Source organism: Antechinus flavipes, chromosome 2 (assembly GCF_016432865.1).
Source record: "Antechinus flavipes isolate AdamAnt ecotype Samford, QLD, Australia chromosome 2, AdamAnt_v2, whole genome shotgun sequence".
NCBI classification, from domain to species: domain Eukaryota; kingdom Metazoa; phylum Chordata; class Mammalia; order Dasyuromorphia; family Dasyuridae; genus Antechinus; species Antechinus flavipes.
Window position 1 is genome coordinate 597,109,074 of NC_067399.1, and position 20,130 is coordinate 597,129,203.

Sequence of the window (20,130 nt, forward strand, 5' to 3'; positions counted from 1 at the left end):
AACAAAAAGCTTTAATAAAAATAAATAAAACTTAAATATGCTTTTTTACTTAGCTACTAAATAAGAGAAAAGAAACTTTTTGTTAGTACTGCTTTAAGACTTAGCACTTAGGCATGAAATCTGTTCTTAGAGAAATATCTTGTGTTTTTGATGTAATTTTTTTAAAACCTCATTTCTAAGACGTGTCTGTTTTACTATACTGACCTTACTAACTCTCCCTAAATATACTTAAAGGGTAGCTAGCTAATTGGTACTAAGGAAAATTAGAGCCATACCTATTGGACACTGTAAATGGATGTCCCATATTCATTTCAAAACCAACATGTCTATTATGGAACCAATTACCTTTTAATTCCCCCCCACCCCAAACTAACCTTCTTTCAAATTTACCCTTTTCTATTAAGATACCCACAATCCTTCAAATTGATCAGATCTGCATCTCTGGCATCATTCTTGACTTCTCAGTCCACATACTCAATCGTATCATTTTTACCTCCACACCATATTTCCATCTCTTTCTCCACACCCAGTCATTATACTAATTCAAGTCCTAATACCTTCTTCTCTCAATTATTGTTATACAGTTATTCCTTCCATATCACAGAGGTTAAGGTTGCAGCACCTCCACAATCTGGAAAATCTGTAAAAAAAGTTTTGGCTCTCTCTTTGTACTAGAGATTAAGTCTGAATTATTATAGTTTTGAAAGAAAAAAATGTTAATATTATATAATACTATACATATATTTTATGCATTTCTGAGTTTTTAAACTTTTTCTGGGTCATTTGCAGCTCCCACATAATTTCTCCAAAATTCCCATTTAATTTATTATGCCAATCAGCAATATATTAAAATTGTCAGGGGAAAACAGTGATGTAGAAGGGTTAACTGTAATCTCCTAATTGACCTCCCTTCCTCAAGTTTCTCCCATTTTCAATCTATTATCCAAAGTGCTAACAAAGCAATGCTCATAAAAGCAGAGATCTCACTATTATACTCTCCTAACTTTACCTTTAATAACTATTGTCTCTAGGATCAAATATAAACTTCTTCGTTTATTATTTAAAGTACTTCACAACCTAGCCTCAATTTACCTTCCTGGATTTATTACACATTACTCACCGTGACCCCCAAAGAAAGGGACCAGAAGTTCAGCAACATAAAATATGAATGTCCTACAGGGATTTAACCTGTGTTATTTACAAGAGGCTTCAGCAGATCAGACATTAACAGGGACAAGCTAAAGCAAGAACCCTACCTGCTGAATAATTAAGAAAGAGATATGCAGATATTTGTGGAAATATGTATAGAAGAATCGTACATGTTTAACATATATTAGATTACTTGCAGTCTAGGGGAGGGGGAGGGGGAAGAGAAGGAAAAAATTTGGAACACAAGATTTTTCAAGGTGAATGTTGAAAATTACCCATGCATATATTTGGAAAATAAAAAAGCTTTAGTTTAAAAAAATAAAAAAAAAAAAAGGCTATGCACTAGTGAGGGTTATTTCAGCCACCGACTTTATCCTAACAGAAGAGTTTTCTGCTGTAGACTTACTGCCAGTAGTCTACAAAGTGTATGGAGACACACAGAGGAAGAAAAGGAATTTTCTGCATTCCCTACTCCCCATCTTTCAATAGATAGTATTTAAAAGTTTCCTAGTAACTACCAGGTGATACTAATCTATTCACTACTTTATTGAAAATGACTCTTATTCTGTTCTTGTCTAGTACTGGTGCTTACCCTTCTAACTTCACTCTATGTCTTAAAAGAAAAGACACAGCTTTTCTCTCTTAAAGATGATAGTAGAACTGACATCAAACTTTATTCAGTACCATAACCAGGATTTTTCAAATCTGGGGCAAACATCACAGTGAAGATGACTCTAAAATTAACAAGACAAATCCAACTGAAAGGGCTTGGGGGAAACAGAGATCTTGAAACACAGGTATCCCAAAAGGCCTTAACAAGAGAACAGTAGTTGGAGGGGAAAAGCAGAAGCCATCTAAGAGCTTCCTATTTAAAAAAAAAAAAAAATCAATCTTGCTATTAAGTACTAGCTTCAATTGTTTCTATATGTTGAAGGAATGTTGTCAGTGTCCTCTAAATTTCAGCACTTTAAGAATATGAGATACCATGCTATAGATAAGAGTTAAGTTTTCCTCTTTGTTGATTAATTTGATATAATAAAACAAACATTATTAATAAATTAACGAATGCATATGCATTAATGATTTAAAAAACACATTAAGATATTTTCCTACTTTACCAAAAATTGGGTCAATAAAATTATCCACCCCTCCCAACAAAAATCCTATTAAGTTTGAGGAATATAGGCAAAATAACTTAAATATCTAATTAATGACTGTACTATACTCATTTTATTCAAGTTTAAAACACATTATTTATTTGTATTGTGTCTATTTTTTAGTAGGAGATATCTTGAATAAGCGTATACAACATACTTTATATATACTATATAAAGTATATATATTTATATGTATGTAATATAAACAAATTCTATTTATGCCACAAAGCACTACATGTATGTCAGATATTGACAGAATTTTGCCTTAAACAAATACCCTATATAATATTCAAAATATTGAATATTAGGATCACACCATTAAAAAATTAGAAGAAAAATATTAAATTATCAATTCAATGTTATGGGTAGGAAAAAAAATTCTTAACCAAATAAGGAATACAGGCAATAAATAAATATTTTGATGGTGTCAAACTGAAAGGTTTTTACACAAACAAATTTAACACATCTGTGACAATGGAAATGGTCAGCAAGATCTTTTTATCAAGTATCATCAATAAGGGTTTGGATTCCAAGATAAATAGGCAGAAGAAACACATGAGACCAAAAATGATTCCCACACAGACAAGAAGATATGAAGAAGCAATAAAATAATAATTGAAAACTATTAATAACCATACAAGGGAATGTTCCAAATACTAATAATAGAAATGCAAATCTAAATCACCCTGAATCTTTATCTCCTATACAGCACAAATTGACAAAGATGACAAAGGATAGGAATAGTCAGTGTTGGGGAGGAATGTGAAAATACAAGCTAGTCAGTTTAAGTTTTCTGAAAAACAATTTAAATTATGCAAATAACATGACTAAAACATCCATACCCTTGACCTAGAGATTCTATCCTTATATCAAAAGGAGGGCACTGTTAAAAAGTATTGATATAGTAACAATAGCACAGAACTGGAAACAAAGTAAAGGCCCATCCACTGGGGAAGGCTAAACAAAAGATGGCACATGAATGGAATGGAACATTATACCATGTTCTAACAAGTGACAAACATGACGAACATAAGAATGGAAAAGACTTATACAAGGCAAAGTACAAAGGGTGAGGAATATAACATACACATCAACTTTGACAATATAGAAAGAAACACAAAAAATCCAAAAATAAATGCTGAAAAATTAGACTAAGCGGGTTCCAAAAAAGATATATGATACCTCCCCCAACTCATGTGGAAAGGTAAAAAGCCCATGGGTATGAAGCTCAATGTATTATGTCATATTTAGGGAGATGTATCAGCTTTGTTAATTTTTCCCCTCCTCTTTTTCATTAAAAAAACAAAAAAACAAAAAAACTTTTTTAAAATAAGGAATGGTTCTCTGATGGGAAATAAGAAGACAAAAACCAGGGGGGGAAATCAAGACAGTTTAAAAGCAATAATCTTTTTTTTTTTTGCTGAGGCAATTGGGGTTAAGTGACTTGCCCAGGGTCACACAGCTAGACAGTGTCTGAGACCAGATTTGAACTCGGGTCCTCCTGACTTCAGGGCTGGTGCTCTATCCACTGCGCCACCTAGCTGCCCCTAAAAGCAATAATCTTAAAAGAAACTATTTTTTAATGTAAGCTATTATCATTTGAAATAATACTTTATTGTTTTAAATTATTTTATGACATTTTAGTCACAGTTTTTATTTCTCTCGTGCCAAGTGAGAAATTAAAAAAAAAAAAAAACAGATCCTTTGGAAAAATACAATTCATTTTTACCATCCTTATGTTCTTTAGCAACTGTTTCTCTTAATCTACAATACACATTTGCAGTGCGTAACTATATCAACATGTTATATTCTGTTTACAGAATCTAGATTCCATAACTTTAATGCAAATGTAAGCATCTCATAAATAAGATATTCATGCTTATACAAACAGAAATAAAACATAAAGTAACATACACTGCAAAAATGCAAAATAATATTCTGGAAGAATAAACATCATTCAAAAAGAACAGAATAGGATAAAATGGGTCACCAGCAGAGGAGCAATTTGCCAAAAACAAAAACCAAGAACAGAAAAAATGAAATTATATCAGAGATTAAAATAAAATTTAAAATTGATGAAAGGGGTTTTATACTCAAAAGAGAAAGGGAAAAAAATATTCCAGTAAATTACAAAAGAAGATATAAAAGAAAACTAGTAATAGAACTTGTATTAAAGATCTCTACAAAAATATCCAACAGAGAGGTAATTAACAAGATGAACTAGACAAATTTGGCCTAAAAGGTATAGCTGTGATTTGGTGGGATGGAAATCACGACTTGTATTGTAACTAGTATAAGATAATGGAAGGGCACATTTATTCAAAGGAAGCAATAAGATTTTTTTTTTGTATATGAAAAAGACATACTGTTATAAGGAAATGTAGGAACCTGAAGGGTGAGACCCATGCAGATTACTTCGATCTATAGGGATAATACTGTCTCAGGTTGTATTGAACATCACGTAGAGAAAAGGGAGGATTTGATGTATATAAAAAAAAGAGCACAAACCCAAGACAAAACTATGTTATTACAGTAATAGACGTCAAATCTCTAAACATGCTGGAATATTCTCTCTCCCAACAGAAGAGAATGAGTTTGTGATCTGCCCAAATGATAATTTCATTCTTCAAAAACTGGACACAGTGATTGAGATTATTGTTCAGAACTGATTTCGATTAATGAGGAAGAACTAAGCAGGAATAGCGGAAAGCACAGGGATAACTCCAACAATGATGAAATTCACAATTAAGAGAAGAAATGGAAAACTGGGCACAGCTTTAAACTTAACACAACCTAGATTTAAGGGGGGCAGATTTCATAGGGTTTAGAAAAAGAATAAATAGGATCCAAAAAGCTTAACATTTCCATAGAGAAGTTAAGCAAGAAAGGTGGGAGAGCTCAGAAATGAAATTCTAAAAACAGAAGAAATCATTCTAAAGAGAAGAAGAGGGTTAGAATGATATGGTTACACAAGAACTGACCAACGAGAAATTAAAAAAGCAGAGAGAGATATCTAGATATAAGGGCAAGTGACTGAGGATAAATACCAAACTGTAAAGATAGCTTTTTAAAAAAAAAAAAAAACTATCAGAGTAAGTTGAAGCCTAGAATAAGCTAAGGCTGAGGAAATCCTAAAAGCTCAGCATAATAAAATGTTTTTTTTAAAGCCATTTTGGCTTTTTAAGGAGATCAAAGGATTACAATTTAGGAAGGGATGGGATGATAATTGGATCATGGTGAGAAGGATGGAAAACTTACTTTGCTTCTACTTTTTCTTTTAAGGAGAATTCCTGGGGAAAATATCTCACCGGAAATAGAAATACAAAATAATTGCGGAAACACTAAATTTAATAGCTAGATGCGGTCCATGAGCAGTAGCTACTAATGTGGTTAAAGTAATCTTTGAAAGATTTTGGGAAACTGAAAAGGAATAAGGTCAAATGTTGTTTTGATATTTACAAAAGAGAAAAGGGATGGGAGGTGGGAGAGGGGTATGAAATATACAAACTATAAACCAAGGAGTCTGACCTGTATTTTAATTTTTTTATTAAAGCTTTATATTTTCAAAACATATGCTTGGATAATTTTTCAACATTAATTCTTGCAAAACCTCTTGTTCCAATTTCCCCTTCCCTTCACCCCTTCCTTTAGGTAGTAAATAATTCAATATATGTTAAACATGGTAAAAATATATAGAAAATCAATAGTCATACATATTTATACAATTATCTTGCTGCACAAGAAAAATTTTTTTTAAATGAGAGAAAATAAAATGCAAGCAAACAACAACAAAAAGAGTGAAAATGCTATGTTGTGATCCACACTCAATTTCCACAGTCCTCTCACTGGGTAAAAATGGTTCTCTTCATCACAAGATCACTGGAACTGGCCTGAATCATCTCATTATTGAAAAGAGCCATGTTCATCAGAATTGATCATCATATAATCTTATTGTTGCCATGTACAATAATCTCCTGGTTCTGCTCATTTCACTTAGCATCAGTTAATGATAAGTCTCTCCAGGCCTCTCTGAAATCATCCTGCTGATCATTTCTTATAGAAAAATAATATTCCTTAACATTCATATACCATAATTTGTTCAGTCATTCTCCAACTGTTGGGCTTCCACTAAGTTTCCAGTTTCTTGCCACTACAAAAAGATATGCCACAAACATTTTTTGCACATGTGCTGACCTCTATTTTTAGAAAAAAATACAGAATATATTTTTGGTGACCATGAATAAAGAAAAGTAGGTGATATATAAAACAAAAAATTCCATGAAGAACAGTTTATAGCAATATATGAAGAAGTCTTTGATAAAATAGTTCTAATAGCTATCAAAAAATGTTAGAAACCCTAATAAGTTTAAGTATGACAAGGTCAATATGACCAAAAATATATTTCTAGGATGAATTAATTTGCAAGGAACAAACACTAGAAGCTAAAGCGAGAATGATTCTTGACACTCCAATATTATTTGACATTGACTAGAAATCCTAATTATAGCTAACCAGTCCTAAAACAAGAACATGAAATTAAAATTATAAGTCTAAACAAAAAGGATAGAAAATTATTTCTATCTAAATGATAGTTTACTTTTTAAAAATTAGAGAGGAAATTAAGATGATTAGCAGCTTCAATAAAGTGGAAAGATTAAAAATAAATCACTAGCATTTGTATATAGAAATTCTCATTTTAGGAGGAAATGGTAATGAAAGAAATTACATTCAAAATAACTAAAAATTAACAAAATATCTGGGAAGTGATCTAATAAAAGCAGACATAGGATTTACACAAAATAAAAGTAAAACCACAAAATCTTCTTTTACTGAAATAAGTGATGACAAATAACTAGAATTGAGTGCTCAATTCATTTCCCAATTTACTTGTCTATCAATCAGATCACTAAAAGGATATTTTATAGGGATAATTACAACAAAATTCAATTGGAGAGAACAAAAGATCTACAAGTACAAGAGAAAGAAAAAAGGGGGGAGGAATCAGAGTCATAACATTCTCAGATCTCAAATAATATAATAAAGTGGTAATCCTCATACTAGCTTAAAAAATAGAAAAATAGATCAATGGAAGAGCCTAGATGGGAATGAGAAACAACTGAAAAACATTAGCTCATTATTTGATAAACACAATATATATTATTTGATGTGCAAGTCTAACCATATCACTCCCCTAATTCAATAAAACTCTAGTGGCTCCCTACCTCTATAGGATTAAAAATAAAATCCTATTTGATTTTTAAAGTTCTTCACAATGAGGCCCCTTCCCACCTTTTTTGTTTTCTTATACTTTAATCCTCCTTGAGATATTCTATGATCTAGTAACATTGGCCTCTTTGCTATTCTTCACACAAGACACTACTATCTCCAATTTTCATTGGTTGCCCACCATGCCTAGAACTCTCTCCTTTTTCATCTCTATCTCTGGCTTCCTTTAAGTCTCCCCACATTTACAGGAAGTCTTTCCTAGTCCACCCTTAATTCTGGTCTCTTCCCTTTTTTTTTTTTAAATTTCCTATTAAGAGTTTGTTTGTACATAATTGGTTGCACACCTAGTAGAGGTACTTAGGGATACAGAGGATGGGAAAAGACAGTCAACAAGCAAATAACTATCATAAAATTAAAAGTGTGAACATAAACATACTGAATGAAGATCCAATATACTCGACCTATTTGCAAAGTAAATAGACAGCAGCCAAAACCAACATAATTTAGAATAGGAACTTCTTTATAAAATCTCAGGAATATAGTTAAAAACTATAAGCAGTATTGTTTTGTAAAAGGATTGTGAGAAACAGTGGAGAGAAAAGATTTCACTGCATGGAGATAGCTGGTATGAAACTCAACTAAGCAAATGGCATCCCCAAGGATGTTCAATGATGAAATGGGAACAAATGAAACAAGATCACTTTAGACCTTCCCTTTAGAAGTGTGGCAGACATCTGGGGGAGGGGGTGGAGGGAGGAAGGGGAAAAATCGGAACAGAAGTTAGTGCAGGGGATAATGCTGTAAAAAATTACCCTGGCATGGGTTCTATCAATAAAAAGTTATTAAAAAAAAAAAAAAGAAGAAGAAGAATTGTGGCAGAGCTAGACCTAAGTCAGGAAGTAGGCTAGAAGAATCGACAAACAAACAAAACTATCCCCACCATAATGAACTATTATAGTGATAGGGATGCTTAAAATATAAATGCAAAGAAGAGAACATCTCTAAAACATCTTCAAGCAATGCCTCAGAGGAAAACAAAGCTTGACCACATACTCAACTGAATTTCTAGAAAGAGAAAAAAACAAGAATTTTTTTAAAAAGAAAAAAAAGAGTTAAAATGTTTTTTACAAATGAAATAAGAACACCTGAGGAAAAAAATAGCTGGGGGGGGGGGGGGGGGAATGACTATGGAAGAAAGAACTGGAAAAGGAATAAACAGGTTAGAAGAAGAAATTTAAAAAGCCTGCCCAAATAATACATTCCTTGAAAATTAGAATGGAATAAATAAAAGCCAATTACTGCATGAGACAACAAGAAATATCGAAATAAAGTCAAAAGACTGAAAAAAAAATTAGAAAGTATCAAGAATATAATAACAAAAACAAATAACCTGGAAACAGATAAAGAGAAAAAACAATTTAAGAATCACTGGACTATCAGAACATCATGAACAACAACAACAAAAAAATAAACCACCAAACAAACAAAAAACCCCAAACAAACCCTAAACATTAATTTTTGATCTCATAAGAATTTTTTAGGACCAGAGGAAAAAGTGGGAGAAAAAGCAATTTCCAGTCACTCCCTTCAAGAAACTCACAGATGAAAACTCCCATAAATATTATAACCCAAATCCAAAGTTTCCAATTCAAAGAAAAAATTACTCCAATCCACACTAAATCCTAATGCCAGATTAATCTTCTTAAAAGAGTCCTCCCATTCATTTTCCTGCTCAAAAATCTTCCTTACCTGCTCACAGCCTACATGAAGCCCACACCTCTAAACTTCACTTTCTGAGGTCCTTTGTTACATATCCCCAACTGCCTAAATGTGCCCCTCATTTATCTAAGCATTTTTGCTTATGTTTTTTGCTCTGCCTAGAATGTCATGCTATGGCATGATGAGTTGATAAACTCAAGAGCCATTTCCTTTGGTAGGGGCAAAAAAGAAGAGAACCTCTTCTTTGTAAAAAGCTTTTTACTTTAAACCTAATTTAGGTCCTTTTGAAACATTTTTCTTCGACTTCAACTCTAGTCAAGTCTGGTGTTAAAACCATAGGTGTTTCTCAAGGTTCTGTCATGGGTCCTCTTCTCTTTTCCTTCCATTATAGAGCATTTGGTGATCCACCCCTACTACACCATCAAAGACGCCTTAGGAATAATATTTCTGCGCCTTGTACTCCTGCTAGCCTTATTCTCCCCAGACTCACTTGGAGACCCAGATAATTTTTCACCAACTAACCCCCTAAATACTCCACCACACATCAAACCAGAATGATACTTCTTGTTCGCCTACGCAATTTTCCGATCAATTCCTAACAAACTAGGAGGTGTCCCCCAGCTTCCAGGGATTTTTTATTTTTATTTATTTATTTTTTGCTGAGGCAATTGGGGTTGTGACTGAGGCCATATTTGAAGTCCTCCTGACTTCGGGGTTGATGCTCTATCCACTGTACCACCTAGCTGCCAGTGCTCCCAAGGATTTAATTATGATTTCTATGCTGATGACTCTCAAATTTACCTCCTGCTTCAAACTCGCTCCAACTTCCTCAAATCTCCAAATGCCTTTCAGATATCTCCAAGTGGATATTCAGTTGACATCTTAATTTCATCATATCCAAAACTGAACTCTTTATCTTCCTCCCAAGCCCTCCCTTCGCCTTCCACCTGGCTGGTTGGTTGTCCTTCATTCTCAAAAAGGATCAAAATGATAGCATTAATATTAAATTAGTGTCTGACTGAAGCTGATCAAACCAATATGAGCTCAGAACTTTGCCAGTGGTCGGGCACAAATAGTCCATATGAACATTTGGGTAGATTCTTTAATTTTGTGCATTTCGCGTTTCTTTTGGACAATTCAATTCTGTTTTGCTCATACAGCATAGCCTTCTCTAATGAGGGCATGCCATGCTAGGCAATCCTTTGCCAATGTCTCCCATATCACACAATCAATTCTAAAATTCTTCAAAGAGACCTTCAGTGTCCTTGTGTCACTCTGATCACCTTTTTTCCCTGTGTGAATTCTCCATAAAATAGCCTTTTTGGCAAGCATACATTTGGCATTCAAACAATGCAGCCAGCCCAATGGAGCTATGCCTTCTGCAGTAGAGTTGGAATATTTGGCAGTTTAGTTTGAGAAAGGACCTCAGTGTCTGGTATCTTATCCTTCGAGGTAATCTTTAGAATCTAAGATAATTCAAATGGAAGTTATTAGTTTCCTGGCATGGTGGTAGTATACTCCCACTTATCCTAAGACAACACCATCTTCCTAGTCCCTCAGGCTTCCAACCTAGGGGTTTCCTTGGATTTTTCACAATTTCTCATTCCTCATATTCAATCTGTTGCCCCAAAGCCTGTCCATTTCTCTTTTGTAATATCTCCTAAATATGGACAGCTCCATTCTCTCTTCTGATACTGCTATCATTCCAGTGTAAGCCTTCAAATCACCTCAAACCTGGATTGCTATAGTAGTCTGGTGGTGACTTTGCTTGCCTCAAAGTCATTCCCCACTTCAATCCACCCTCCATTGAGCTACTAAAGTAATTCCCCTAAAGCTCAGGTGAAAGCATTTTACCTACTCAATCAATTCCAGTGGCTTCTAGGAGAAAATATAAAATAATGTTTGGCATTCAAAACCCTTCATAACCCAGTCCCCCTCCTACCTTTCCATCTTCTTATACTTATTCCCTGACACATATTCTTTGATCCAATGACAGTGACATCCTGGCTGTTCTTCAAACAAGATCTTCAGTTTATTAGCTCTGGGAATTCTTTCTGGCTATCACCCATGCCATCATTCTCCCTATTCATCTCTGCTTACTTTCCTGGCTTCCTTTAAGTTTCAACTAAAATCCTACTTTCTCCAAGAAGTCTTCTTTAATTCAATTCCAGTGTCTTTCTTCTGTTAATTATTTTCTTGTTTTATATATGTTTGCATGTTACCTCCCCCATTAAACTGTAAGCTCCTGAAGGCAGGAATTATTTTTTTTTCCTTTCTGTATCCACAATGCTTAAGTACAATGCCTGGCATATAGGAAAGAACATTAATAAATGTTTATTGACTGACTAATTAAAGCACCTTCTTGACAATAACTCTGTGAAGTAAACAGTATAGATATTCTCCCCACTGTGCCTATAGTCACATATTTAGCAATTGCTGATTGTGAAATATGAACCTCTGTCCTCTTATTCCACACTGCCTCTTCATGAATTCTTATATAAATAAATGAATGTATTTATGTGGGGAGAAAGGAAAATTGATAGGAAGAAGAAAGGGAGGGAGAGAGAAAGAATAAATACATGACTGGGGGGGGGGGGAGAATAACTCAATTTACTATTATATTGTCCTTTTATCCCCATAACAATATCCCCCAAACCAATATTTTTCCTATCAATTAAAATCTGAAAAATTCTTGCAAGTGCAAACAATTCATTAAGTAAAAAAGTAATATTGTACAAAAGAAAACATTCATGTGGAGTTGAAAGATCTGTGCTCAAATTCTAGTGTCAATACTTCGGGGACAAAGAAATAAGCATTAATATACTATATGCCAAGTGTTTGACAACTATTATCTCATTTGAGTCCTCATAACAATTTTGGGAGGTAGATAGTGTTATTATGTCCATTTTACAGATGAATAAACTGAGGCAAACAGATTAAATGACTTGTCCAGGGTCATAAAGCTAGTAACTAAATATCTGAGTCCAGATTTGAGTTCAGGTCTCCCTGACTCCATCCAGCCAATGCTCTTTGAAAATAATAAATAAATAAATAAACTTTGAAATCCTAGACAAGATTATTTCACCTCCTTGGATTTCAGTAGTGTCCTCTATAAAATGGGAATAATACCAAGTATCTAAAACTGTGCAGAAATTGAAAAGGTCATCTATCCCTAACTTGCATCTACAGATGAGGAACTTCTATTACCCAGTTCTCAACTCAGCTGTGGTAAGAAAACCAGGTTGTAAACTTTACAGTGAATAGGTTTAAGTTATTATTGTTGTTATCAAAGCAAAAGAGTTTGAGGAAAAAAATGCCTGTAAATTCCACCTGTGTAATCTCTCAAAACTCTTTTCTATTCCCATTATTATTATTCTTGTTCAAACCACCTCAGGCTCTTGTAAGAACTTCTTGACAAGTACCACTACTAAATCAATTTTCTTTATAAACAGTTCTCATCATTTCACTCTCCCTGCTCAAAATTCTTCAATGACTCCCTAAAATCCACTCCTTTATTCCTTTATTCACTATATTAGACATCTAAATGGATGAATTAACAATTCCTATTTAGAAATTGCAGCTATCCAATGTTTAAAACTATAGGGATTAATATGGCAGCAACCAAATATTCTAATAGTATTTAAGAGAATCAAGCTTCCTATTAGCATTCATTCTAGTTTCCTTAAATTTTAGAAGGTAAATATGCAGACTATATATTCAATTTATTTTTGGTTACTGCCTAAAAGCAAATATTTGTGCACTTAACTAATGAGTTTCCTTATTAAAAAGGAGATATTCTCATTTTATTTAGGTCTTATGTTTTACTTAGGTCAAGACTTAAAACTCCAAGTCTAGCCAGTTCAAATTGTCTGTTATTTAAAAACACTTTTAAATTAGAAGTATTTGAACAATTTTGCTATATTTTAAATGGCATGCTTCTTGTTGAAAACAAGTTGACTGACTTGAAGGAAACCTTTAAAGAGTGCCAACTTATTCTGTCTACTCTTTCCAGTCATAATTATTTATTTTATTTGAAATCTATCTAAAAACCAGACTCAGATTTGTAGACTTTATCTCTGCCAGAAGCTATTTTGAAAAGGATAAAAATAACTAATGGCCCAATTAGGCAATCTTTATTTACCTGGTTAAAGTTTGCCTACTCATATTCTGGAAGGGAAAAAAAAGTAAAACTTGCTTTTTAGGACAGCAGGGATTTGAAAGGTGGAAGGAAACTCAGAGTTAATCTAGCTTTTCATTTTAGAAAAGACAAAACCGAGTCTCAACTCAACAATAGGAGGGAGCATCCAGGAAATTAAGAACCAGGTCTGGGACAAATTAACTTCCCTGGGCCTCAGTTTACTCAATTGTAAATGGGGAGGAGAAGGAGGAAGGTGAGGGAGACTTTGGAATAGATGACCCCAAGGGTCACTCCCAAATCTATATGATCTTGATTCCAAATCTAGGGTCCTTCGACTTAGCTACACAGCTTGAAACTGTCAAAATCTTACTTACGTTCTCAGAAGATACAATTTTCCATGATAAAGATCTTAATGTTTAAATAAAAGAAAAAACTGATTAGTAACCGACATAATTAAAGAATAAAAGTTTGAAGAACAAAATTTTTAAAGAATCAAATTCCTACAAAGTCAATAAGAGTGAAAAAGGGACCATTTGGGAATCACCTATTACAATCTGTTCTACTTCAGGGATGCTAATACAGAATACAACATAATTAATTTTCCTTAAATCTTTAATTCTAATTAGATTTCACCTGTTATTCTTTCATGTTTTCAATTTAATGGCAATTAGTATATTCTAGAAATGAAAAAAGTTAATATAAGAACAAAATACAATTGCCAATTTAAAAAGTCCCAAAGCACCAAAATAAGTTCTACATTACCTGTGTCACTATCCCCTTGAAATAGTACAGATAATAGAGATTTGACCATATTTTCATTATCCCTTCAGTTAAAATCATTCTAATATGGAGCAGCTAGGTGTTCCAGTGGATAGAGCATCCTACCCAAAGTCAAGACCACCTGAGTTCAATCCTACCTCAGAAATTAATTGTATGGTTATAAACAAATCACTTAAGATTGTTTGCCTCAGTTTACTCATCTATAAAATGAGGGAGAGAAGAAAATGGTAAATTACTAGAGTAGTTTGCCAAGAAAACCCCAAAATGAGGTCACTCAGAGTTGGACTTGACTGAACAATAGCATGGGACACAAAGGGCAGTATATATTTCTGTAAAGAGTTAAGAAGGATGTTACCCAGAGAATAGCCTGCACAAGAATCCTATAACATGTGTCATTATGGCATTATATGCTATGATTTTTTAAAAATTATATGTAAAGCTCAAGTGTTTTGGGGATAAAAAACTTTAGAAGTAACTTTAAAATAACACGAAATCAAAAGCCTCTTTGAATTCCACCCAATAAAGCTAATCTTCCCAGAGTAAACAAATGGGGCTTGCATTTTAACCCCTTGTTTTCCCTACAAGTTTATTAAATGAAAAGGCCATAAATGAAAAAAAAATGAAATCAAAGATCACACCACACATAAAATGAGGCAACAGCCAGAAAAGTGCTTGGAAAAGTTAAGTTATTGTGCAAAGGCAAAGTTACTTGTGTACTGGCTCCAGTATATGTATTTGTAGATCATATACTACAGAACAGAGAATAAACTCTTGACGAACTAAGGATGGTGTCCCACATGTGTTATGCAGTAGCTACACCAGAAAGACAAGAAAGATGATTACAAAGGTTATTCAGTTTGATTGGGAGAGGGTGAAGAAATTGCATCCATAACTGTGACTATCTATGCTACTTTCTACAAATGGAAGCAAAGCTGGTTTCAAACGCTGTTACAAAATACACTCTGGGGACAAGTCTGTTCCCCCGTGCTTTTTTACACGTCTTTAACACCCAAAATCTTCCTAGTGCAATTTCCCAGTGACCAAAATGAGGTGATGCAAAAGCTGGGGCTGCTGCTGCCCTCAATGCGGAATAGTTGCTGTGTAGAGACAGAGCTAACTCCTGTGGCACCGGGACAACTCCAGTGCCCGTCTCTACACATATCACCACCCGTGAGCCGCCCGGACTGCGGCCGTGCCAGCATGTCCTTGCAGCTTCAATGCCCTCGGGCAGCCCTGACCTCCTGCCCCGCGGTCCAGCCCTTTCTCACCTGATCTTGTAGTTGGGCAGGGTGTGCTTGCGCTTCAGGATCTTCTTGAGCTGGTTGACGATGATGGAGGTGAGCTGCGGCATGGGGTGGCCTTCGAACTGGGATTGCACCTCTAAGTCCATCACCGGATCCTCCACGAATGAGAAGGCCCAGTGAGTGAAGGGCAAACGGGTGAAGACGAGCCGCAGCCTCCCTGACATGTGGGACAGCTTGACGAACAGGAAGGCGGACTTGCCGAAGACCAGGTCCACGTCGATGGCCAGGTGGAAACCGCCGTTGTACTCCACGTCTACCTCGAAGATGAGCTCCTCCGGGCTGGCGGCCGGGGGGTCTTCCGCGCTGTCTGCGCCCTCCGGCTCGGAGGCGAACGAGGGCACCACGGGCTGCAGAAGGCGGACCATCTTGATGAGGGGCACGGCCTGGCCTAGCGACACCTCTCGCAGGCCCAAGCCCTCCAGCAGCCGGCCGGCCGTCTTGCTCTGCAGCAGCTCCTCGAACTCCACCCTGATCTTCTTGGTGATCCAGCGCCTGGCCATGGTCGTGTCCCGCAACTCCCGGAACAGGAACAGCATGATCGCGTTGAGGAAGTAGCAGGTCTCCACGGAGCGCGTCTCCACCTGGAGCCCGCCGCCGCGCTCAGGGGGCTTCGACGACCGGCCCGAGGCGCCATAGAGGTAGTCTCCGAGGAGAAGGCCCGGCGCCGGGGTGACGTAGGAGACCCCCCAGTCGGAGGCGGACGGCGAGAACGGCTTCTGGGGCTTTCTGTGATAGATCAGGAGGAATTGAGCGAGGAGAGTGAGGAAGCAGCCGACGAGGGCCGACACCGCGATGATCATAAGCAGCTCCATCCCGCCGCCGCCGAGGCACCTGCTCCGGCCCGGACCCGGACACCGCCGCCTTCTTCACGCCGCCGCCGCCCCCGCTGCCTCCATCTTGTGGACATCGGGCGGCGTAGTAGGGTCGGGGAGATCGATTCCCCCGGCCTCCTCTTCAGGCCCGGGCCCCGGTGGTCGAGCCCTGTAGGCGGCCCGCGTCTCCCTTTCGTCTCCCCGGGCTGGTGGTGGGGGTGGCTGTGGAGGGCCGGACGGAGGGAGGAAAAGGGGAGGGCGCGGGACGGGTAACCTCCCACCCGCCCGCGCTCATTGGACGAACGGCACGTTGCGTCGGAAGCCCCGAAGAACGAGCTCGTTCCCCTGGCGTCGCTAGGGACCCGCCCCCTTTCCGCGCGTGCGCGTAAGAGGGACACCTTCCTCACCTCCCGGAGGTTGCGTTCCCTCTCGCTGCACTGTCCCTCTACCAACCCCCTGCTCCCGGGTGTTCCCTCTCTCCTGTCCGCAGAGGGTGCGCCCTAAACCAGCTTGCCGCCCCTCATTGGAATAGGTCTTGAAAGAAGGAACCACTTAGAAGGACCCAGTGAAAGTGGGTCAGCACGTTATTTTAAAAATATATATAAACAAACGATTCCCTCCTTTATCTTGGCGGTGGTCCCTGGCTCCTCCTGGGAACACTTAGGGTCCGCCGGGATCTGAATTGGCCCAACAGATTCCGTGCAAATAGATGCATTTTCAGAAACTTTCCAAACACACCGAAGGAGAAAGGAGAAGGGTCTCAGGACAAGGCGGAAACCGAATTAAATGAAATAACTAATATTTAAAAAGCACTTTTTTTTAACCAGGTGGTCTGGTGAGTTGCCAAGATTGTGGAGTCAGGTGTCCTAGGTTCCCATCCCAGCTTGCCAGCTTAGTACCGGCCTGGGGTGACCTTGGGTAAATACACTTCTCTCTTGGGTCTCATGTTTCGTCAGGAAAGCTGAACTAATCTCTGAAAAGTACTTTCTAACTGAATTCTAATCTTTTGTGCCGGGTCCTCCGTACTAAAAAATAAAAATAAATAAAATAAAACAAAACCCCTCTCCCCGAAAAATGTCTGCACTTTAGTTCGTAAGACTGCTTGAAGGGGACCTTAGAGAGCTGTGAGATATATAAGGATTTGAATAAGTCTCATACCTCTGAATCTATGATCGCCTCCGTCCCCATCCCCCACCCCCAGGGAAAAGCCTAGGTTAAAAAATATCCTATTTACAAATCATAGGTTAGGAAACGAAGTTCCAGAGGAAATGGGCTGCTCAAGATGACATGTTTTTAAAGACGGATAGTCAAAAAGTTACTTTATGTTGAACTTCCTTCTCTTTGTATTCGTATTGGTTTTCCTCGAATCCCCAGTTAGTCTAAATCATTATTTTCCTAAACCAAAAAGAAAAAACTGGATGTAGTTTAAACTAAAAATGTGTTCATATCAATACATGAAGCCTTCAAATACCTAAAGGAGAGTAAGACATTCAAATTAAATGATAATCATATCTCCCCAAACCCCCAACAAAATACAAATGAGAGGGGGATTTCATAATTAATTATTGCATGAAAAATACAGACATTAAGTGCTATAGGATTTTAAAGGAGTGAAAAACCAGCAGAAGTTGAGGATAAAGAAAAGACTTCTTGGAGGAGATGGGATGTGATTTGAATTTTGAAGGATGGGTAGACCTTGATACTAGGAAAGGAGAGAATGTGGGTGTGCAAGATGGTAAATGAAGGGCAAAGTAAAAGTGTAGAGGTGAAGATGGACCTCTAGAAAGACAGACTTACCCAGCACTGGAATCCTCACTTCTTCTACACCCCACTCCAGTTCCATACTTATTACATCACAAATGCTATGACTGAGCCCCTCCAATCCAATGGGCACTAATAACACTTTTAAGTGACAAGAGATTTCAGTAACTCCAGTCATAAAAGTCATAAAACTTCTAGTCCACCTCTCTAATTCCAGAGTCATTTTTATTCTTTGACCATAGGTCCATCTCCAGATTAATAGTTGCCTCACTTCTTCAGTCACTTATTTATTCAACAAAGAGATTGATGATTCCAAAGCCAATCTGAGAATTAAGGGCCCAGAGTTCTGATTTGTTGTAGGACCCAAATGAGCCCCGTTGTGGATTGTCTGGGTTCAATTCGGGTATTAGTTGAGCCCAGGGATGATCCAAAGCTAAGTCTTTTCTGATCCAGACATGAAATACTACAGAACTTTTGTCACAACTTATTTTTATCTTTCTAACCAAACATCAACATTTATTAGTACCTAGATGATCAATAGGTTTGTTTTGTTTTTTTTAAAAACGAATAAATCAGGTAGTTTGAGTTTTAATTACCCATGTTCCCTCAATTAGCAAGATAAAGGTAAGTCTATAAGTGCCAATAACTAGTTTTAGGAGTAGAATAATAAGAACAGAATAAAGATTAATTCTTAACATTTGGCTTAGAATTTATATAATGCCCAAGTTTTTAGAAGCTTGACATGAAATCTTAGAGCTAAAAAAAAAAAAATCTTAGAACTTGTCTATTAGGAAATCTGATCAATCACTAAGCATTTATTAAGCAACTAGTGGGTGCCAGACATTGTGCTAGGTGTTATGGAAACAGATATAAAATAAAGCCATTGCCTAATCTTTTAATTCAAGAGACAAGATATATCAATGTGTATATAAATACATATTTATGTGTGTACACACAGAAAAATATAAAAAGAGCCAAGTATCCAGTGGAGACCCAATTGTTAAATTTTCACTGTGAGCATTTATATACCAAATATCATTAAATGCTACAACTCAAAGTTTGATTATTGTTTTGTTGATTGTCTAGTCTCAAGAAAGTGACAGAGAAAATAAATTGTATCTTTTTATTTTGAGAAGTGATTATTAAACATTTACCAGCACAACCCTACATACACATATTTATACATGAATATGCAAAATAAATGTATACCAAATAAATCCAAAATCAAGACAAGCTAGGGCACTAGAAATGGGGGAATCAAAAGGCTTCATGAGGAATTGATCTATTTTTAAACGAGGGATTCTTTGAAGTGAAGATAAGGAAGGAGTACAGTAAAGGCAGAAACAGTAGACAGAATTGTATTGTTGGGAAGGAAAGATCCTATGTAGATAGGATTTGACATGAGACCATTTTGAAGAAGCAGTCTCATTGTTCTGATCCTAAGACTTTCCTAGTAATCTGCCTTTCTCGCTAAACAATTTTTTTTAATTAAAAAAAAAAAAGAATATAAATTTCTTGAAGGCAAGGGCCATTTTTGTCTTTGTGCTCCCAGCTCTCAGACCTGTGTTAAAAATCATCACATCTCTGGTTTCATTGCTATAGGGAACTCCTGGTGAGAAATATTTATCTACCAATGCAGATCAGCAATTGTTTTGTAATATATAGTTTTAGAGAATTGCCTGGGAGGCACTGAAAGATTAAGTGACTTGCTCAGGTTCATATGACTGGCATGTGTCATAATAATGAGAACTTGAGCCCAATAAATGTTGATGTTTGGTTAGAAAGATAAAATATAAGTTGTGACAAAAGTTCTCTAGTATTTCATGTCTGGATCAGAGTCTAAGGTCATTTCTCACTCTACCTCACCTGGAGGTGTGACCGCCTATGGGCTTCATTATGTCAGCAACACTGCTGAGTAAGGCCTGAACCAGATTAAAAGGCAAAAGAGAAATATTTAACAAAATAAATATATGATAAAATACGAGTAAAGCTAATATAGGTACCCCTAGGGACCCTTATGTACAGTTAGTAGCCCTATATTTATTTCAGTTTAATGCCCATATATACCTTGCTCTCTCTGTATT

At 36.6% G+C, this 20,130-nt stretch overlaps 1 protein-coding gene across 2 annotated transcripts in view; it reads right to left on the bottom strand.

Moving 5' to 3' along the window:
- Positions 1-16,367, bottom strand: part of PDZD8 (PDZ domain containing 8) — a 93,182-nt gene extending 76,815 nt beyond the window's left edge. For both annotated transcript variants that reach the window (XM_051981515.1, XM_051981514.1), the window contains exon 1: positions 15,438-16,367. In XM_051981515.1, coding sequence (XP_051837475.1) covers positions 15,438-16,285 — 848 coding nt within the window. In that variant the 5' untranslated portion in view covers positions 16,286-16,367. The remainder of the gene's footprint in view (positions 1-15,437) is intronic.
- Between the last annotated feature and the right edge of the window lie 3,763 nt (positions 16,368-20,130).